A 22,072-nucleotide genomic window follows, 5' to 3' on the forward strand; every position below is an offset into this window, starting at 1 on the left:
TGGGCTCTAAGTCATGCACAGGTGAACAGCAAATTAACCATGGAATTGCAAGCAGAGAGTAGAGGACTTCCAGCACTGAGCTGTGACTCAGGAGCACTGAGTTGTGTCCCTCCCTGAGAGGCAGACAGGGCTACCATAATACGTGCTTGTAGGGGACGAGCTACATCCTGAGATAACTTGGGCACAGGCAGACTGAAGTGCTCTCCAGAGCCCCTAATGAAATCATGTGGGTCCCCTCTGACTCACAAAAATCCTCCTGCTTTCAGTAACAGCGTCGACAGTCTGGTTCTGGTGAATCTTCTTGCAGGGGGGTATTCAAGATATTTCTGCCTCCAGCTGCCTGTTCCAGCCCTTCTTACACAAGGCCGCCCTCGCTGTAGCAGGGCTAAAGAAATGTGTCTCACAGTTCCCAACTGGTACAAACCATCTTCCTTCACCCAACACGATACCCAGGGCATGACGTGACTTTGCTTCTGTTGTCCCTGGTCTGTCATGGAGTAGAGAGCTGGAATCAGGAAGGTCTTTAAATAGCTGTAATTATTTATTTCAGGGCAAATGAATCACAGCCTGAAGCTGCATGATCAGGATTTTTTGGTGGATGAGGACCATTTGGCTGGTTGTTTTTCACTGAGCTTTTAAAGTGTTTGGCATTGCAATTTTATGTTCTCTTAATACAATTTTTCTGTTAATTGTGTACACACATACATGCACAATATGTGCATGCATGACTAGACAAACAGGATTGTGTGAAATCGTGGTTCTTAAGAATTAAAACCACAAACTGAATGTATTTGGAACTGAATTGGTCCTTAGTGGCTCTTTCAGTTTTGAACTGAGCTGTGAAGCAGAATGTTTTCTTTTTTCTGTACTGTCTTTGAGACTTTTTAATTCAGACATTTAATCTTTGGTGGTTTTTCTGCCTAGTGGTTTCATCTTGCCTTTTTGTGGCTTTCTTTGATTATTCCTTTGTGTCCTAGTTTTCCTTAGAAGTTAAAAATGTATTATTTCTTTTAATTTGATTCTCTTATTCCTTTCTTTGTTTCAGTGCTAGTTGTCAGCAATTCCAAATAGTCATAAAGTCACTGTTAATACAGTTCAAGATGGAATTTAGCTGAGCTAACTGTCCAGATTTTTGGTAGTGTGTAGTCAATTTGTGTCTGAAACAGAACTTACAAGGGGTCCAGGTGGCTTTTGGAAAGTTACCTCTGTTATGATGTATGTCGCCATGACTTAGGAGCTAGACCCTTGCTTCAGAGCATTGTGTGCTCATCTCGTTTTTTAATTAAATGTCAGGATCTCAGTTGTGAAGATCAAAATGATTCCTTCTTTCAAGTTCCGTCAGGAAGGAGGCAGAGCGTTTGGTTTTGTTTTCTCTCTTGATGAGATAAGATTCCCTTTTCATCTAAATGTTAAGACTTTTCATCCCTGACTTTGAAGACACAAATAAAAAGCAGCAGATGAAACTATTCAGATATAAAGAGATTTTTGATCAGGCAGTTGCTGAAATCATAAAGGGGGGGTTAGTTGCACTTTAGAATATTGTATGCATGATCTACTGATGTGTTTGTTGGTTTGTTTTTTTTTTTTTTAAGACAGATGAAATCACATATATCAAAGATGGTATTTTCTTAACAGCTAAAACTTTAAGTAAGAACCATGTTTAGAAACAACCCATCAAATCCACTTGCTAAAGTATAGTCAAGTCTGTGAGCTCTTCAGCAGCAAGTCTGTCGATGGGAACTCTGGTTTATGCTTTGTGGGTTTCCCGTAAGAGGAGGCCCGGTAATCCCAATATCTCTGGCAAGCTTAGAGGTCAAAGAGGAGGAGGATTTCGGGGAGAAGAGGGGACAGCAACTCTGCCACTTTCCTTTAAACCTAAGCATCTGTTGCTATGGAAACCCCGGAGCCTGATACTGGAGCAACAGGAATTGTCACCCTCTGTCCCGATGCAGCCGCGCTGGGAGCGGCTGGACACCCGCTGCCAACTCCCCCGCTGCCTCCCTGAGCGCATCCCCATTCCCTCCTCCGGGAGCCTTAATTAGCGGCCGCGGTTCTCCGGGCCCAATGAACGTGGCCCGGCGCCCCCGCGCAAGGGCCGCGCAAAGCCGGCGCAAGGGCCGCGCAAAGGCGGGCGGTCCCCGGTCCCGGCCCGGCTCCGGCTCCGACCCGGTCCAACCCGCCCCGGCCGCCCCCGGCGCCGGGGCCGCGCTTGTTTATCCCCGGCTGGTGCTGCCGGGAGCCACTTCGGGCGGATTTCCACAGAGGGGCGCTGAAGCACGTTTTAATGCAGCAAAAATGAATTAATACAAAAATAGTAAGAGACACAATTTACCGGATTCTTTTAAAAAGCGACAACAGCTACCTCCAAAAACCCGCAACCCACCTCCTCCTCTCCCCCCTCCCTCCTCTCCCCGGCCGTGGGGAGGCGGGGGAAGGAGGAGGACGGGGTGGAGGGGACGGGGACCGGGCACTTGCCCGCTTGCCGGGCAGAGCCGTGCCCGCGGCCGGCTGGGGCAGGGCAGGGCAGCGGGGGGGGGGGGCTTCGCCTTCCCTCCCCTCGCCCCTTCCCCGGGGCCGGGCTGCTCCGGGCACACCGGCCTCCCGGTGCCCCTCCAGCTGCCGGTCCCGCCTCCCTCCTCCCCGCCTCGCCTTTCCCCTCCCCACCTCTTTTCTCTCTCACGACTGGCGATCAGGTGTCTGTTGCCTTTTTTTTTTTTTTAAGTTGTTTCCCCGGGAAAAAAAAAAATAGGAAGAAGAAAAAGAAGATGCCGAAAAGGAGATGATTGTAGAAGAGCCCACCCTCCCCAGAAGAGCAACGTGCTTTGAATGAGGCTTCCCAGCCTCTTCCACTCCGTCTCACACACTCTGTCACTCTGCCTCTCGCTTGTGCACACTGTTGGTATGCGACCTCGGAGGCGACTGCTCCGCCACCTCTGCCTGGGGAGCCGCTGACAGCAGCGATTGAGCCAGCCCCCCTTCCTTTTTTTTTTTTTTTTCCTTGCTTTTGCAAACATACACGCACACCCCCAAAGCACATTTAATGCTGATCCACTCAGGCGCCATTATCGGGGGTACGTCTTCGTGGAGTGTTTTGTTTTTTTTTTTTCTTCTTCTTTTTTTTTTTTTTTTTTCCTTCCCAACACTGGATGGTGCAGCATTCCCGGGGCCTGAGGTGTTACGGCTCGATTGCGTTTTATTATTTATTTATCTATCTTCTCTCTTCCCACCACCACCACTCCCCCCCTCCCTGCTCTCTCGATCCCCCCCCCCCCCCCATCTTCTCTCTGGGTGCCGGTGCAGAGGACCGGGGAGTAGGAGCCCTCGCTCTCCCTTCCACTGATGTGGGACTGAGCCTCGCCCGCGTGTAGCATGCTGTAGCCAAAAAAGAAGAGAGGAGGGGGAGTAAAAAAAAAAAAAAAAAAGAGAGAGAGGGAGAAGCGCCTCTCTTTCCCTCCCTCCCACCCTCTCGTTTCCCGCGGATTGACTTCATGGCTTCACTGTACCAGCGGTTTAGCGGGAAGATCAACACCTCCCGCTCTTTCCCCGTTCCCCCCGAAGCGAGTCACCTCCTGGGCGCCCAGAGCAGCGAGGAGGACGGCGCTGCCGGCAAGACCTCGCGTCCATTGCAACAGGAAAGCAGCCGGCCCCGCTTCCAGTACCAGCCGCGAAGTGACTGCGAGGAGGAGGATGTAAGCGCCGGTGTCGTTCGCGTGGGGTTGGGTTGGGTTTTGGGTGTCCCCCCCTCCCCTCCGCCCCCACCCCCCCGTCCTGCCGGATGCCTGTGTGCCCCTCTAAGGCTGGCGGCGATTTCTTGCGATTTGGCCGCTCTTCCAAGCGGGGTCTTTGCGCTCCTCTTCTTCCCCCGAAGTGCCGGGGATAGTACGGGACGGAGCCGAGCTGAACCGGGGCTCGCCCGCCCCCGCGCTGCCCCCGCACCGCCCCCGCACCTCTCTCCCCGTTACCTGGCTCCTTGCGCGGCTCTCCGCTGCCGCGGGGCAAGGCTGAGGGGGGGGCGCGGGGTCAGCACGTTTGGAAACGGCAAGTGCAAGCTCCCGCCGTCTCCTTCCAAGCGAGGCAACAAGGCTCCCCCCACCCCCCTTTTTTATTTTTAATTGTTATTCCTTGTTTTACCCTTTAACAGTCCCCCGGGGCAAAAGTCTTCACCTTGTCCCTCCCTCTCTTGCTCCCCCCCCCCCCCCCCCCCCCCACCTGGCAGCGGGGAAACTTTTTAACCTGTGAGCAGCTGTTTCGGGGGCTCTCCCTCTCTCTCTTCCCTCCCCGCCGCCCCCGGGCGAGCCCCCGCGGGGAAGGCGCAAACTTCGGCCGCGCACCCTCCGCTCCCGCGCTGCCTCCGAGAGTAGCGACTTCAAAGGGTGCATCTGCATATTGCCTTAGTAACGAGTGACTCATCCAGGCCGCCGGCTCGCTGCTGTGCCCGAAGGAGTTAAAATAGCTTGGGTCGATCGCGCCTAATTCTTTGGGGGGGATTGATTTAGAAAGCGGGGAGATGAAGAAGGGCCGGCAACGGATCAAACCGTGTGGCTCCCCATCGCTGGCGTAGCAGGGTGGTGTTAGGCTTGCAGAGGGATCTGAGGGTGTTTTGCCTCTGTGGAAGCACGCACAAGGGGAAGCAAATGGCTGCAGTTGGGAATAGTGTTTGTGTCGGTTAAAATACTTCTTGCCCGGCTGGGACGCGTTAGCTTTTCGACAGGATTCAGCTCTGGCTCTGAGCGCCTTCCCAGAAAAGGCACCTCTTCAAGCCGAGGCAGCGGGTCTGCCTCACTTGGAGGGGAGACTTGTGATCGCAGGGAAACTTCCTCGGGTCGTCTTTTAATTCCCTGTCCCTTTTCCTGCACCTTTGTAAAATACTTTCGCCGTCGGTAGAGCAAGTGCATTTTTGCCAGCGATGAGGCAAATCGGCCTAAACCTCCCCGAGGTGATGGCCGCGCTGGTAGCCCCCAGGGACCAGCGGCGAGAGGACTGTTCCCTGTGACTTTCTGACCGGCAAAGATCTTGGCGCTGCTGCTTCTTGTCCCCGGCCAATTGCGGGAGGGGACCCGTCCCCGTAGCCGATCGCCCACACCCACCCGTGACCCTTCCCCGGCGTGGCTGGGGACACGGGGCCCTTCCCGGCGACGTGCTGGGCTCTAGGTGTCGCTGCGAGCCAGCGGAGTGCCGCCTCTGGGGCTGCGCTCGGGCACATTTTCCTCATTATTTGACTGCTTTAATTTCGCTTTCCTGTATTTGGAGACAGCAGATGTCTGGAGCCGCTTCTCTGATCACCAGAAGCGCTGAGCCGGGAAGCAAAGGACGCAGTTTAGCGTGTGCAAGTGATTTGTGCTGTCAGGATCCAAAATAATGTTAATAAGAATAACATTAAATCACTAAAAGGACAGTTGTTTTTTTTTCTCCCCCCACCCCCCCGGTTTTGTCTTTTCTTTCTTTCTTTTGTTTTTTTTCTTCCCTCAGGGTTTGTGTGTGGGTGGAGGGCATTGTTGTGTGGTGCCATCTGTGGAGGGAAAGGTGCCTGCCTAGGTGTCTCCTGGTATCAAGTGCAAAAAGCATGGCTAGAAACAGGAATTTGGGGTGACTTCTAAACGCACGTGGGCACCTCGTGTGAATTATTTTTAAAGGGGTCACCGTGGCTGAGAAAGTGCGGTGGATCGGGTCGGGCGGCTTAAAGGTGCTCCTGTCCAACGGAAGACTGGTTAGGCTGGTCTGGGGGTCTCCGGTGGAGGGACGTTCAGGTCGGAAGGATGAGGTGGTGACAAAGACAGCGGAAATGGCCTTTAAAGCGTGTGTCGCAGGAAGAAGGGGGTCTGCCCGCGGGGGGAGAGGGGGCAGAGGGCAGGCACGGGCAAGGGGGGAAGGAAGGGGGGAAAAGGGGGGGGGGCGTAGCGGGGCCGGCGGAGCTGTCCGCAGTGCTGAACTTGAGCGGGGATCGCCGGAGCTCTCCGTGGTGCTGAGCTCGCCCGGATGGTGACCGGCGGAGCTGTCCGCTGTGCTGAACCCGCATGTCCCGGCGCAGAAAGAGCTGTCGGCGGTGCCGAACCCGGCCGGGACCGGCACCGAGGCGACCTGGCGGCGGCCTCTTGCCCTTGGCCGTGGTGAGATCGCGGCGGAGAGGGGCGTTGTGTCTCCCGCCCCCGGCAGCAGCAGGCAGGCTCGCCCAGGATGAGCGAATGCAGCCCCGGGCATGAAATCCCCGAGGCAAAGGGAAAAGCGAGGCAGGCAGCAGGCAAGGACTATGGGAGAAGTGCAAGGAGGCAGTCTGTTTGTGCAGGGTGCCAGGAGTATGTGCTGTTACTTATCATAGGGAACATGTTGTCTGTTCTACGAATACTATAGTAGGGTGTTCACGTTGTCTTTCATCCTTTAACATCCACCTAGTAGGAACAGCCAGAGCTTAAACATATAGAAACAAAGTTTTGTTGCATGGCCACACTTGGACATACCAAAACAAATCTGACAATGAGACTGTTCCATTCCGAGCTTTGTCATGTGATTAATAATTGGAGAGAACTGAGGTTTTTTTATGAGTTACTGTTGATGTCTTTCTGTATTGAAATATGTGTGCTGCATTCACTATATTTTTAAGCACTAGTACGGACCTTAATGCAGTACAAAACAGAGCGAAAGACAGGATCTTGCCTTTGAAGGTCACAGTATTGTTAGTAAGCATTTTGTCAACTAAAAGTACTACTGGTGGAAAAATACTAGATGAAACCTATATGAAGCTAAAGACGAAGCAGTAACTGTGTAATAAACAAGATTTCAAACAAAGGCAACGGTGATTTAATATGACAGCTGCTCACGTCACTCTACAGCCACCATTGAGACAGACTTGGGAATATTGTTTTTGTAATATGAAAGTATAGCAAAGCAGAACTCACAACATTCTTTAGTATTTTAACAAGTTTTTACAATGTGTCAAATCATGGTAGGTATATGATAAAACATGTATAGTAGACCTAACTTGTGAGCAAAAGCTGTCTTAAGTATTGCAATTTTTTTTCATGTTAATTATTAGTTTGATGAGACAATCATGTTATTTATGGGAGGAGTAATGAGGAAACTATGTCTTATATAAATGACTCCAGAAAACCACATCCCAATTGGCTCTGTGGCAGTATTGATACAGAAGTTAATTATTGCAACAGCTGTAAACAAAATTCTGATGATATTTTTGCTTTGTTATAGGATTACCTTTTCACTAGATTCATTTAGATATGAGGAAATAGCTGTGAAGACTCTTAGTAGAGTCCAGTGTGGTGATATAGAAGATTATGAAGAATTTTGGTAACATAATTTTCCCTTTTTAGATTGATGAGGTTAGTGCTTTCCATAATGTACTGTGGAAAAGATTTTCTCCTGGATGTTGACTTGAGAATTTTTTTCCCATAAAATAGAGCTTTTTCATTTTTTCCAAGCTTTTTCTTCTTTCACATCACAGTGATTAATGAGTTTAATTTTTGCAGGCAACTGCCAGGAGTTGCTGAGTAAGATGTATCATACTGATTGTGTATAACCCCGCTCCTTTTAATTACAGGGATGATAACAATGCATTAATCAGGTACATAGGAAATTCAGCGCTTTTTTGTAACACAGAATATTGATCTATTTTATAAGGCACTGACTATAAAATGATGATCACAGGAGCCCTTTTTAAATTAAATTTTGTATGATAAGTTATGAGTTAAAAATATTGAACGGTCCCCTGAAACATCATAAAACTTTTGTATACAAAGAGCCATACTCTGCATTCTTAGAGGTTCATTACTTAGCCAAAACTCCTATTGGCTTTAGTGGGAGACTTAACCATATAAAACCAGCCAGATACAAAATACAAAAGATTTCATTACTGAGAATATTCTTTCCATAACTGAATTCTGAATATTTTTTTCTTTCTTGCATTTGCTTAAAGCTACATTTGGCCATATATTATACTTTATGAGTTTTGCAATTGATTATTCAGAGTAGTTTACATTTTGGGATTTTTTTCATTCAGATAAAAATAGCAATAATTTTGAAATGCTTCAGTAAAACTGTGTTTCCTGATTGAATAAATTAAGGATTAAGTAAATCAAATATTGTTTGTTAACGGAGTGAGTCTGAGAAAGCGAGAATCAAAGCCATTAGTGTAAAAAAATTTTAATTTGTTATGTCAGACTTGCTGTTGCATGTAATTGAAAGTGTTAATTTTCAGTTCATTATTTGTCTAATGGGAAGAGGTATTGCCTGCTAGAAATGTGTGTCAAGGACGGTGTTTCGGAAGGGTTGAAGCTTCAGCTGCAGTCAACAGGTATTTCAGAAGTGGTGTGGTCTTTTCCCGGAGATGAGTGATTTGATTTTTATAGGAGGGCTTGTAGAACTGCAGGATTCATAATGTTACTGTAAGATATAGTCATTTGAATTGTAAACAGAAGTCTATCTACAGATCTGAACTGCTGTGCTTATTGACAGAAGCTACTGCTTAAGTCTGTAAGAGTCTCTTCTTCCACCTCTTCTTGGTGAGTTCTTGGATGCTGAACTCAGTTATCCTACAGCCATTAAGATGTAGACAGCTAGGACTAGTTCTTTCAATGAAAACAGTTAGGCCCTACTGACACTCTGTAAGATAACCTTTTGAAATTAATAAAAATTACAGCTTACTTTCTTCAAAAGAAATAGTTATAAACCTCATAAAAATAATGAGTTTTATTTGCATGGAAGCCCATCATATATTTTGTGATTACTGAATAATGGACACTCTGATCTGGAGGTGATATGTTATTTATACTTTGCTTTATAGCTAAATTTATAATTAAACCACCTTGTGATATTTGCTGTCAGTTTAAAATCAGCCTCTGTTTCTGCAGTCTTTACTAGCCATGATGATGATACATGCACTAAAAAAGTATCTGCCAAAGAGAATGTATTTTTAAGTATTCGGGAATAACTGTGTGAAGAGGCTGAATCATCTCTGATAGTAATGAACTGTGCAATAAGTTGGGATATCTCATGTAGAGTACTCAGCTCATGTTATTTCTCTTGATCTAGTAGCTCAAGTTCAGAAAGAAGACACTGGACCCAGGGTCAGAGCAGCTCATGTTGGTTTCCAAGGGGCTTTCAAAGATGTTGGGGGTGAGGAAAAAATATACAATTACGTGCTGCTCTCCATTCCTCTATATACTTTTGTTTCAGAAAAGGCCAGAAAGCAGACAGTTCTCAGGGTGTCCATCACAGCTTTGAAAATGATCTTTGGGAGTCAGGTCTTGTCCCTTGAAATAAAAACCTTTACATTAATTTGGGCTAATATATTTACACTTGTGATGGTCCGGAAAAATCCCACATTAGAGTTCATTAACTGCAAGTTGATTTTGCTGGGATTTTTGCCTGATGTGCTGGATGGTTCCCAGCTAGTTGTTGTGATGTACGTGCATTTTCATCCCGTGACCAAAGGGTGGCAGCGTGTCTTGATTACACTGTTCCTATAGAGTGCTTGGCGTTTCATTGCTTTTATAGTAAGGCACCAACCAACCATTTGTTTACGGACTCATACCAACACATGAGAGTTATATTAAATTCCTTATTGCTTTCTCTAGGTTTGATTGACTCGATGACCGTTTTGTAACTCTCTTTTTCACCATCGGGGAGAAATATTTATTTTCAAAGCTCATGAAAAAATGGTTCGACAACAGTTTTAAATGGTCCCATATTCAAGTATAGGGGAAGGAGGGGAGAAACTGATCTTTCTTCTAAGGGAATGTTTTTCTCTTTTCTCCCAAAGGAAAACAAAAAAAACAGTCTTTTCCCAAAAGCCTCTTGCATTCATACTGGGTTGTGATACAGTGTAAATTTTCAAAAGTACACACAGATAATTTAGGTTTGTAAATTTAGTGTGGGTTTTTGTGTGTGTGGTGGGTTTTTTTGTTTTTTTTTTTTTATTTTTTTAAGAGATTTGTGGTCAAATCCGAAAATATGTATTGGAATCTATTTCCTAGTTAGGTGCATAAACAATCATTTTGAATCATGTTCTTACTGAGTTATACAGCTTTGAAAATGTTATCTGTATTCAATAAATTGCAAATGTTTGGTAATGATGAGATTCAGTGTTGGTGAGTTATCTGAGTTAAACATATTTTGAGACTGTGCATTAGTCTATATGAAGAGATCTTGTGTGGCATTGTCTTTACTTCCAATATGTAACTGAAAATGAGGGTAAGACATGGGCATTGGGCACGTGCATGATTTGCAGCAAAGAGCAGCGTGGAAGGGAACAGAGCAGCGTAGTGGTACAATTCAGGAAGGCGTTTTGAAGGGTGAATGGGCTGTGTTTTTTGTATAGTGGAAACACAAGTCTTTCACAATTTTTCCACCTGTAGAGTGTTTGGGAACATTCATTTCCCACATTCAACTGGTGTTTTAGTTATTTCTCAGCTTTTAAGTGCTTTAATTTAGAGATCTCTCATACTTTGTTTTGTTAAAACAGCACTTGAAAGTCTTACCAAAGATTACAGCAAAGGTTAACGCAGTTTTAAAGCCTCAGGGAACTTGTAATGTGGAGCCAGGGAGAATGGCAGAGAAGGGTCTGATACTCATCCGCATCGCAAGCAGTAAACTTAAGCAAAGCTAATGGAGTGTGTGACGTAATGTGAAAAAGGCCAATATTGTGAATCTCTGCTGATGAAATCTTACCAGATTTCCATTGAGCATATTTTTTAATTGCTTATCCCTTGTGTGGTGTAAATTATTTTTCTCTAAACCAGGTGCTTGTTAGTAGAGCTCTGCTATTACATAGATTCTTCCACGAGTTGATATCTCTGTGCTTTTAAAAAACGCATTTAACATTATCTTCACTTTGCAAGTTGAAAATCAGGGGCTGAGTTGACACATTGTCTCAGGGACAGTGCATCTCAGCTCTACGGCAGTGACAGTTTGCTGTGGCTCAGCCCTGTGAGCTATTCCAGTTTCTGGTCCTGGGCTGCAGGGGCTTTAAAACCAAAAATTATTCCAGTTACCACCAAGGATATTCTTACAGGTGTAAAACCTATTGTGAAGTCTGGCACATTTAAGTCTTTGCCATAACTAGCGCTCATTAATGACAGTTTTCATGGGACATTTCAAATGTCTGATGTTTTCCTCCAGCTGTTAAAGGGTTTGGAGCTTGCTTTGGGAGAAGGGAGATTTAAAGCATCTGAAAGGAAGAATAGGAGTATCTTAATACTTTCATTATGTAATGTTTTGGGGGTGGGAGGGTGGTTTGTTTTGTTTGTTTGTTGGTTTGGTTTTTTTTTCTTTTTCTTTCCTGTATTTGTCAGCAGCATCTGCTCCAGCATTTCAAGTAAATTTCACTCCAGGCAGACCTCAAAAGCAAATGCAGATTTCTCCTCAGGCTTGCTATCTTTGACATACAGAGCAACATGAAATGGAAAAACAGCAGTGGGAAACGCCTGGTAACCTCAGCTCTAGTTATGCCACAGTCAATTTTAAAGTGTTTATGACAAAAGTATGTATGTGTTCCTTATTTTCCATTAAGATGAGCTCCAACTCTCTATAGGAGAAAGTAGCTGTGGTATTTTGATCAGAGAAGAAATGAAACCTATGGAGCCTGAGCAATTACAAATGTTACTGCAGTCTCCAAGCCATAGATCTGAAGATGCTTGGTGAGCAGAGCCAGCAGCAGGGTTACACAGGATCCCTGTGGCTGCTGCTTTCCTCCCATCCTGGCAGAGGCAGAGGGAGAATAACGTCCCGTATCTGGGCAGCAGCAGGGGGATTGTTACTGCCTGTTGTCTCTTCTCAAGGGTATAAGAAGTGTCTTGCAGGGGCCAGTCATGTAGAGTTTGTGTCTGTGGAGATGAACTCAAGTGTCCTGCAGCGTCACTTGCTAAGGTGGATTAAAAAACCCTTGTATTTATAAGGCCAGCTTTTGGCAGAGGAAAAAGTATGAACTGCTGGCAGTAGCAAACCAGCTACTTATGCTTGTGCCAGGGTCATAGAAAAGTGATCTGGTGGCAGCTGCTGCTGCTGGCTGGCAGGGTGGTATGAGAGGTGGCTTTGGGGTGGATGGCTCTTCCCATTTGCTCCCAAGACCTCCCAGTACCTGAAGAGCAATACAGGCTGCAAACACAGCTCAGCTCTTCCTCTCTCCAGTTCCCCGGCCCTAACTTATATGAGAAGAACTCAGTTTTGTTTGCAGTGCTGGGAAGCCATGAGTCAGTTCTTCCTCCCTATCTAACAGGTGGCTGCTGGCAACCTTATCTCTCCCTGCCCTGGCGCCTAAAGATGGATCTCCCAGCAAAAACCTCAGATGGCTCCTCTCCAGCTGCTTCACAGTGACATGCCCTCTGGCATTGCAAAATGCAAGTTTCAGCTGCTGCCTGTCTCCCCTAGTCTCCTCTCAGGACAGGCAGGTTGGGTTATCTCATATTCCAGAGGAACACAAGGAGCCTTGAGCAGACAGGAAAGAGGTTGTTGGGATCTGCTTTAAATAGTGCTTGACCTCTTGCATAAGAGGTTGATTGTCCCAAGTTAAGTTTATTGCATACACAGCTCTGAGATTTGTACAGATTGCTCATGGGATTATGTTTCATGTGACTGTAGAATCCTATCTTTATTTGTTTGTCATTTATTGCTAAATCCTTCCTCATGTTTCTGGATAATCTATATTAAATATGGTTTTCTTTGGTTTTATTTTTCCTGTTTCATTTAGGTGCCAGAAAAGAAAGGTAATATTTAAAAGACCAAACGTCTATTACATTGTTGACAGGGAAGCTGTAGAAATCAACGATGTTGTCATAGAGACATAAATGGTTTATAGTGAACTGAAGGTTTCCACTTTTACTAGTCTTCCTGCTAGGCATACTGAATGCAAGCGCTTTATTGATACAGTTCCTCTGTCTGTTCTTTATTAACTTTGTTTTTATTTTTTAATTTGGGCATTTGTAATCCCAGATACAAGAGGAGGCACCTGGAGAAAACACTAAAGGTATTATAGTGCTTCACAATGGTGTCTCTAATACAGTGGGTGCTGTTGAAGCAGCTTCTTCGTTCTATTGTGAACTGCAGCACAAACACTTGTCAAAACACGTACAGTGATTCATTGCAAACAAGAGGAACTAATAAAGACTGACGTAGCCAAGGTTTAGGATCACAGTAACCTGATCTGTAATACTTACCTTGTTTATACTCTCTGTGTTTGAGTTCTGTGTGCTTGGAAGAGACTTCTTCAAGGAGTAGGTAGTTCTCACTGATTTCTGGGCACATGTCTATACCTTCTGTTTGAGGTGGCATGGATCTGTGGTAGAGCATTGGAATGACCATTAGGGAAGCCTTGCTGTTCCTGGGTCAGCCACTAACCTTCAGCTACTTATTTGTCCCTGTGGGGCAGGACCTGCGTCTGCTGGATACCGTAAAGGAAGCGAGGCCGTGACTTCATTTGTGGCTTTGCTGTGGTGGTGCAGAATTAAATAATTTCTGCTTTTGGCCTAAATCTTTGGGCTAAAAAGAACCCATAGAAACATGAGATTATTAATAATTAGCAATGCGGTCATTAATTCTGACAGTGGCAACGTTTGTGGGAGCATTGCTAATAACCAAAACAGGCCTGATGATTGTGCTTGTTTATGGTGGGCTAAAGGTCTCTCTCATTACAATGTTTCACAGGCAGTGCCAGGAGCTGATAATCACTATAATGCACATTTTTCTTTTAGCTAAGAAAAGCTAATAAGCATCTGTAGTTTTGAAAATGTCAGATTGAGCCAAAGTGCATGCAATTAGATAAGGATAATGTAGCAGATAATAAGAAGATACATGATGCTGGATGAGCAGTTACCAGACTATTGTGCTTTGGCTGCTAAAGTGCTATGTGTCATATAAAAGAAAGTGGTTGTTGGTTGAAGGAAAACATGCCACAAGTTGTCAGAGATGGAAACGTGAGCTAATGTGGTAAAGTGACAAGGTTAGTCCTGGGGGAGTATAAACATGCATGTCAGGCTCTTGATAGATGGAAGGGTTGTCTGGGTTAAAGGTCACGTACTTGGGAAGGTGGGAGAGGCCACTGACAAAATAGAGGACGCAAATGTGGAAAGGAAGATGGGCAGAATGGAGTGATTTGTGTTTGCTGTCTCGAAGGTTTCTTTTTTTTCTATTTTCAAAGACTGTCTCATGTGTGTGATATCTGGGCTCTTCTGGCTGCTTTAGTGTGTTAAAATCTTTCTGAGACAACTTCTTTGCTCAAAAGGAGGTTCAGCCATGGTGCACTGATTAAGAGACTGGATGTGAATTTTCAAGCAGTGTCCTCAGTTTAATTTGCCACAGGGGGAAGGAATGAGGCAGACTCCAAAAGCAAGAGAATACAGCAAGGGGATGAAAACCATACAAGGGACAACGAAGGGAAAGAAGAAAGAGGAAAGCTGTGATGCACAGAACTGGATGCCAACTCTGATACTGGAAGCAAAGGAAATTTGCTTCTAAAATATTTTTTGCTATAGGGCAAAATATTTCTTGTGGCTGAGGCAGAATATTCCACATTTGCCCTTTCCTCCTACTTAGCCTAATCCAGCAACTAGCTCTGGGCAGGAAGGCAGGTTCTCCCTAATGTGGGAGAAGAGGATTTTTTGTCTCATATTTTTTCTTGAAATGTCTTTCCCACCCTTATCCCACCTCTGTTGAAGTGTTCTGATGTCCCCGGAGGGGAGATGTTGGAAGCCATTTCTTCCATATTTTGGTTCTGTGGTAACTTTTACCTTTTTGGTTTTTTGTTTTTTTTTTTTTTTTTTTTTCTCTCTAGAATGCACCAAGTATTTAATATCTTTATAAAATACCTCGCAGAAAGGCTGGTTGTGTATAGTTCTCATCTTCTACTCTTCTGTAATGTCTTTAGGAAGATTTCTATAAATACTTAGTGACCAATTATGTAGTGTTACAGCTGCAATCGCAGAAAAAAAGAATTATTATTGTCATGAAATGTTTGCATTGTGGATAACAAATTCAAGGTGTATTTTGGAACTTACAAAACATTGTCCCTTTTCATTTCAGTTTACAGCAGAACGTATCCCTTTTTGGTGTAACTTCAACCTAGAGTAACGCCATTACCATCCAGTGCAGTCCACATTCCTATGGTGCATGACATGATTGCAGTTATGTGGCTTTTCAGGCTGAGTCTTCATCTTTCCCGACCCTTCACCATTATGCATGGCTGCTCAGCTAGGAGATCTGTCACCGAAAAGCACATTTCCTATACCCCTTTCTTCTTGCATTCAGTCATTCTGGGATACTCTTGTCCAGGTCTATCATTGAGGATTTTCAAGAATGGAGTTCATGGCCTGGGATTGGATCAGGTTTCTGGTGAGAAACCTTTCAGAAAGCATCACTGAAACATTCACTGTCTGTGAGCATTTAAGCTCAGGGTAGGTTGAAATTCTCTTCCTGTGAATTTTCAGGGAAGGTCACTTAGCACGTTCCCTGGATGCAAATTCAGAGCATGTATAAGTGTGGCCAAAAGGGTTACTTTTGAGGGGAGTTTTTTTGTTGTTTTGTTTTTAGTGTTCAGTCAATAGCAAATTATACGCTTCTCGATAAGGTGTTCTGCACGTGTTGGACAAGCTTCATATTAGAGGAGAGGGAGAAGAGAGGAAATTGGCTGTCTTCTCTCATGTGGGATCATGAGGGAATAGTGTCTTTCTCTCACAGATACAAGATGCTCATAGCAACTGCGCAGCTCTGCAGTGGCTCTCTCCTCTTTGGATGAGCTAGAAAGAAGTGCCTCACAACATTAGAGAGAGAAGGTGAAGGTTAAGAGCAAGGGTAAAGACGTTTTAATCTCACTCTGTAAAACTGCATGTAAAATCCCTCAAATTACAACCGTGTTCCTTCACTGTTTCTTCCTGTCTGTGCTAAGCTGAAGCTCTTTTGGAAGTGAGCTTTTGGCAGATAGCAAAATGCTGTTGGGCTAGAAAGATACATGAGAATGCCATAGTCAACTTTTTAACTGTGCAATTTAGTATAAACTGTAGGGAGCAGCAGGGTGAATCAGAGGATTGAATTTGCTCAAAAAGTTCCACAAAAGGCTCTTTTGCTAAAGACAGATTGTGCCAGTCCAACCTGAAAAACTGTAATTTAATTTGAAAGCACCATTCTGCATTCCTTTCACCTGATCTTGATTGGTGATGAGCCATAAAATTTCTCTGTGGTCCACTGGAGTTCAATAGATGAGAATTTCCTAACTTCATCAAATGATTAAAAGCACTCCAAATGTATATTATTAGCAAGGCTTCTGTGAGACAACTCAATCAGCAGCCTTCAGGTGCCTTTATGAAAGGTTTGGTGAGCATTGTTTGAATGGCAGATTGCTGAGAAAGATATTAATTGAGGGGAAGACTAATCAAGTGCAAGGCTTTATGCTTAAAATAACTTAAAGGGCAAATGATAGTGTGTGTGTGACAGAGGTTTTCCTGGTTTGCCACAACGCCGTGTAGATGCATTGTAGAAGGATCAATGTCTCTAGCAGTGATAAGTGAGATCTGTATGGCTGATTTTGGCAGCAACCCACTTCTGTGTTTTTCTTTAACCAGTGCCTTTGACAGCACTGGAAAGCAGAAAGAAGTAGATTAGTTTTATGTGTACTGACTGTATCTCATCTAGAAAACTCATCTCCTCCAGCATGCTGTATCATAAACCAAAAACCGAATCCACTTTCATCAAATGTTTGTGAGTGATGAACCATTTCAGGACCGTTCTGTTCTGTTCAAGGCATTCCTACAAACAGAAGAATAACGATTGATCGACTCATTGCAAAATACGTGTTGGGCATTAGGGACTGCCTTTCCTCTCTCCCTCTCCCCCCTTCCATACAGGCTGGCTGTGACTTTCCGAACAGACAAGACAATGTGACTATTTCTATTTTATTTTTCTGTTCCGTTTGTTTTCATGAATACTAGGCAGAGGCTTGTCAAGGGGTGAATGGGCTACCAGATTTCTGGAAACTGAGCCTCTTAACGTCAGTTTGGATACCCCAAATTTCTAAGATTGGGTGAAGAAATCTGGTGTCTGCTTTTAGTCAAATGGATTATTTGAGAGTTTGTCTATTGACATTGCTAAAATTTCTGATGAAAACTTAGAATAAATATCTGTCGTAGTTCGTGCTTATTTCTCTTTTCTTGCCCTGAAGCTCAGAGCACTCCAGTGAGGAACAGCACCAAAATCTGTTCTTTACTTCACACTGACTTAATCTTCAGAGTTTCTAAATGTAAATTTGTGTGCTTGCTAAGAGGCAAAGATGCTTTTTATACTTAATGGGTCTTATATCTTATCAAAGCAGGAGATTAGAATTTTCTATTACTTGGTCTTTCCCCTTTGCTGGTGATGGTGGAAATGGAGAATCTGTTCATCATCAGGTTATCTATCTAGGAGAAAGTTTCATTGTTGGACCCAGGCATTCTCAGATATTTTTTTTTTGTCAGCTTCGATAATCACTACTTCTTATTTATTCGGGTCAATGGGCCCTTCTCCAGGAGACAATAAAGTTTTTTTAAGATGGAGGATGTTGTTGGAATAGGAATAGATGGCTGTAGTCTAGCCATAAATTGGTTTAGGCTGGAAATTATAAGATTTCTAAGATCTTGAGCATTGAAATATTGGAAGAGTCTTCCAGTAAGAGTGGGCAAATATAAAAGTCATATCTAGCTTTAAGATAGATCTCAGTAACTATTTTTATGGGATTATATACTTACGCTTGGAAGCAGAGAAACCATAAGGTCCCCTTTTACAACCAGATCTATTGAAATTCTGCATGCAGCCAGTGAAGAGCTCTCTGCCTTCAGCTAGGTAACAGTAACTTCAGTTTTAATTATGCAGGCTAAACATCTTTTAGAAGAATTTCCTGAAGGGGTAAAGGTTATTACACTCTGTGTTTATAAAAAAAAAAAAAAAAAAGGAGTAAAATGGGTTATACAGGGCCGAATTTATCCTTTGCACATATTTTTAAGGTTTTTGTTTGGTCAGATTTATTCAAGAGTCCCGCAAGATTGCTGCGTTTTAAATAAATTGTGTCAGGTGTCCCAGGTATATGATATTTCTCTAAGGTTTTCTAGCTATCTCACCTGTAGGCCAAACACTTTTCCATTTCAAGAGGCAAGATGTAAAGACTTAACTCTAAGGGCAGCAGCACCTATAGGCATTTAAATTAGAAATGGTCTGTGTGGGCAAATCTAATGCAGAGCAGTTCTTTTCCCCGTATTGTTGTAGCATTTATGTTCTTGTTTCACCAAAATACTTTGCTCTAGCTTTTCTACACAGAGTGCCAGAGTCCTTTACAGACAGTACCCTTACCTATGTCAGTAACAAGGACAGATTGCAAAAGAAAGCCTGTGACTGAGAAGGTATTGGAAGAATATCAGACAGTTTGTTTTGTGTTATAGAACCACTATAGTGTAATCTGAATGCAAATTATCTCCAGATTATGTGAATTACAGATTTGGGTATCTAAAGAGAATTTAGTACCACAGTACCTCTAAATGATCCAGAAAACTAGCTCAGAGTTTGAACAAACTTACTGGATGTTTCCCTTTTTTAATAGAAAGAATCCCTAGGTCATTAGAGCAACGCTGCTTGTGTGACAGAATTTCCCAGGTGTAAGCACCGAAGTCCACCAAAGTCTCCCTGTGAATCAGAAATGGGCAGAGCAAGAGTTCACTTCATCTAGGAACACACCTGGTACCCCTCAACGGCTCATTGCATTATGTGGATGCAGACTGGGTTTAGCATGCATTGGAAGGTTTGAGTGCATTATAAAACACCAACTATTTCAGAAACTCTGCCTGGAGGAGGCAAAACTGCCCACTTGCTATGTGATGGTTTAGTGAGAAGCCTGGGTTTGGTTCTCAGCCTTGTTCAAAACCCCATCTCCCAGGATGAGCTCTTGGCTGTTGCTGCAGACTCAGAAGGGCTCTCCTCTCTCTTGTCCTTTCTGAACACAGGCGGGATGGGTGAGTTGGAAGGGAAACGGAGGGAAAGCGAACATGGCTGTGTGGTGGTGGGAGGAGGTCTGAGATGTAGGGCTCTGCTCCTCAGCAGGTGGTGAGTGTAAAAAATGCCTAAGAAGGGGTACAACACATAACAGGTAATTTCTGTTAGCTCCTTCCCCTCAGTACCCCTAATGCTGATTTTTCAAGCTCACAGTGGGCTCAAGATGTTGACAGTGGAGGCATGGCAGTGCCTGGCGTGTAAGCAGCTGTGTCCTTTATTGTGCCTTGCCCTGAGCACTTTTGAAAATCTGACCTCTGGCACAGACTTGTTTAAAACTAATGCAGCCACTTCTTCAAATAAAGCAATGAGAGGCATACGTGTGAAGATACTTAATGTAGCAAGACTCCTCTAAGGCAGCAAATTTCTTACCAATTATTCCAACTTCGGTGGAGGAGAAGGGGCCCCCTCTCTTTTTGGACAATGCGGAGTGCAACAGCAGAAGTGGTGCTTTCTGAAATGGGTGCTGAGGGAGAGGTGGTGATGCGGTATCAGTGCGGATAGAGGCAGGGGATGCAGATGGCAGCTTCGCACAAGTGTGAAGAAGGGGTTTGGGCGCACAGGACAGCGGCGGGTATGTTGATGCGATGGGAATTGCCAAAGTAATCGGTTATCTCATCCCAGTTGCAGAGGGGAAGCATGCTGCACGTGAGCAGTAAGTCAGCAAACACCGTGGCTGTAGCACATGACTGGGAGCGAGAGAGCCAGCTGCTGTTCCTGTATGCCATTTAATTTTTCAGGAGCTTTTAAATCCCTATGTGGTATTGGGCAGATTTTCCAGAAGATTTTGGTTATGCAATAAAAGCCATCTGATATTGTTTCTACACTGCTGTTAAGATGAAGCATTCTTATTATATCCTATAATCTTACTTGTGCTTTCTGTTCTTGATGGTTTTTCTAAGCCCTGGGCAAAAAGGCATTGCGATAGAAATGATTCACCCAACAAAACATCCAAACTGTGAAGCACTAAAACTCCAGCCTTTTTTTCTACTTCTCAAGACAGCAAAGATCAAGCGGTACAGCTTATACTGCTTGAAAGTGCTAATGTATGTTGAAGACTCAGGATTTTCATCGTTATTTGAGCCAGAATTTCACATGCCACCAAACACACAGTTGATCTAAATCAGTGCCTCCCCAGGGGCATGTCTGCCCAAGGGATGAGCTTCCCTCGTGCCAAGGCTTATATGCGCACGGCCCCAATGCGGTACTCTTGTGGAAGAGCTGAGGGTACTGAAAGCACTGTGTTGCACTGATGCAGTGCCAGCTTTCAGCTGCTGGTCATTCGTATTAGTCAGAACTCATTTATCTACTGATTACTCACACAACTGTAAACTTTCAGTCGCTGATAGAGGCTGTTCAGGGCTCCTTTAGATGTCTCTCCATAGCGTTACAATGTACGTCAGAGAAATCATCACCATGTCAGGCACTCAAAAAATATAACCAGTGCCGGACTTAAAGGTGCCAGTGAAGCCCTTCATTCAACTCTTTCTTCTGTTCATTACTCAAGTTTCCTTGTGTGCCTTATGTTAGTCTTTAATTAAATGATTACATGTCATTGTGTTGTTTTTTGTTTGTTTTTTTTTTTTTTGCACAGGACCCCTCTTCCTGTACTCACAGTGATTTAATGAAAAGCTCGTCAACATTTCATTTTCCCCCCATTGTTTAATGTATGGCCCTAGGTCTTAATCTGCACTCTCTTTAGATGCTGTTTAATTTTCCTCTGGGCTCTTCTCTAGCAGTTACTGGCACAGTATTTGAATGCATCTCAAAACCTAGTGAATTTGTTTTCACAGGACAGCTGCTGAGCATGAGGTGGGGTTTATTCCCATTCCATAGATAGCGAATTGAGAAAGAGTTTGTAATATATCAAGAATACCTTGATGTGGGGACTATTTTTATGGGAGACCAAAACGCAAGTCTGTGACCTCGGTGACAATGACGACCCTCAGCAATTTTACAAATAGTGCCAGAAGTCCCAGAGGTGAATGTTTTTGAAGTAAGTAACACTGTAGTGCTCTCTTAGCAGAATTCACCTTAAATGTTTTGCCCAGCATCACAGAATCTGGTTGTACGAGAGACAGGGAAATCATCTGTGTCTTCAGGGTGTCAGTCCATTTGCTTAGTCATGAAACTGTCCTTCCTCTTTCTTTCCAGCTCAGTGCTTCATTGACTGCATGCTCTTTCTTTTCAGCCATGCATGTCACCATGGGCCTTACTAATTCTTCATGAAGCAGTGGTCTTTGTAGTGGAAATCCCCGTGTGCTTGAAGACAAGTCTAAGTTAAGGTTACATTAGACTGTATTAATTCTATATAGACCCCTAATGTTGTGCCGTACTTAGTTTTAAAGCAAGACTTGTAGGAAGAAGTAATATCTTTTATTAGGGTAACTGGTCCTGTGGGTAGACAAACTTTGGAGTGGATGCGCCCTTCAGATTTGAAGCCTTTCCTCTTACATCGGTTGACTTAATGACACTTCCTCCTACAAACCCTGTCTCTTTTACGTCCTCAGACCACCCAGTCTACAGAAGTAGCCCCATCTTAAAAAAGCAAGTAGGAAAACAAGAGATGACACTATATGACAGAAAATGAAGTCCCCAGTGATTCATCAGTAGATTAGGAGGAGGAGACTGTGACCACAGACCGTTGAGTTAATGGAGTAACTGAGAATAGTTTTTTTCTCATCCTCTCTAAGAATCAGCTATTGCAGGGAAATAAGTCCTTTTCTCTCTAGGTTCGTAGCTGTCAGGTCACTGGAAATACGTAGTGGTTTGGGAATGCTGAATTCTTTTCTGATAGCAAAGGGCATATTTTGGTAATTTCTACCTGACTCATTAGGAAATTAGATCAACTGTCTCTGACACATTTCTTCTATCTGTTCTTCTTTATTATGCATCTGCCTGTCTTTTGTATCATGCTTTAACAATAAATTATTCTCGGTAGAACTTACTTTTCTGTTGGTATTCATACAGTTCCTGGCACAGAGAGGATGTGGTTCGTGATGAGGTAATTAGGTAAACTTAGCTGAGCTATTTTCCAAATGAATCGTCTGGGTTTTTTTTTCCAAAC

The 22,072-nt window shown here is 44.1% G+C and overlaps 1 protein-coding gene across 1 annotated transcript in view; it reads left to right on the forward strand.

The window, feature by feature from the left end:
* Window positions 1-3,488: 3,488 nt before the first annotated feature.
* DPP6 (dipeptidyl peptidase like 6) overlaps window positions 3,489-22,072 on the forward strand; it is a gene marked incomplete at its 5' end in the record, with an annotated part of 441,826 nt that continues 423,242 nt past the window's right edge. Inside the window, one exon of the mRNA XM_082479426.1 lies at window positions 3,489-3,689. Within this exon, the coding sequence (XP_082335552.1) occupies window positions 3,489-3,689 (201 nt within the window). The remainder of the gene's footprint in view (window positions 3,690-22,072) is intronic.

This window comes from Vanellus vanellus (genome assembly GCF_965231255.1).
Source record: "Vanellus vanellus genome assembly, chromosome: 2".
NCBI classification, from domain to species: Eukaryota; Metazoa; Chordata; class Aves; order Charadriiformes; family Charadriidae; genus Vanellus; species Vanellus vanellus.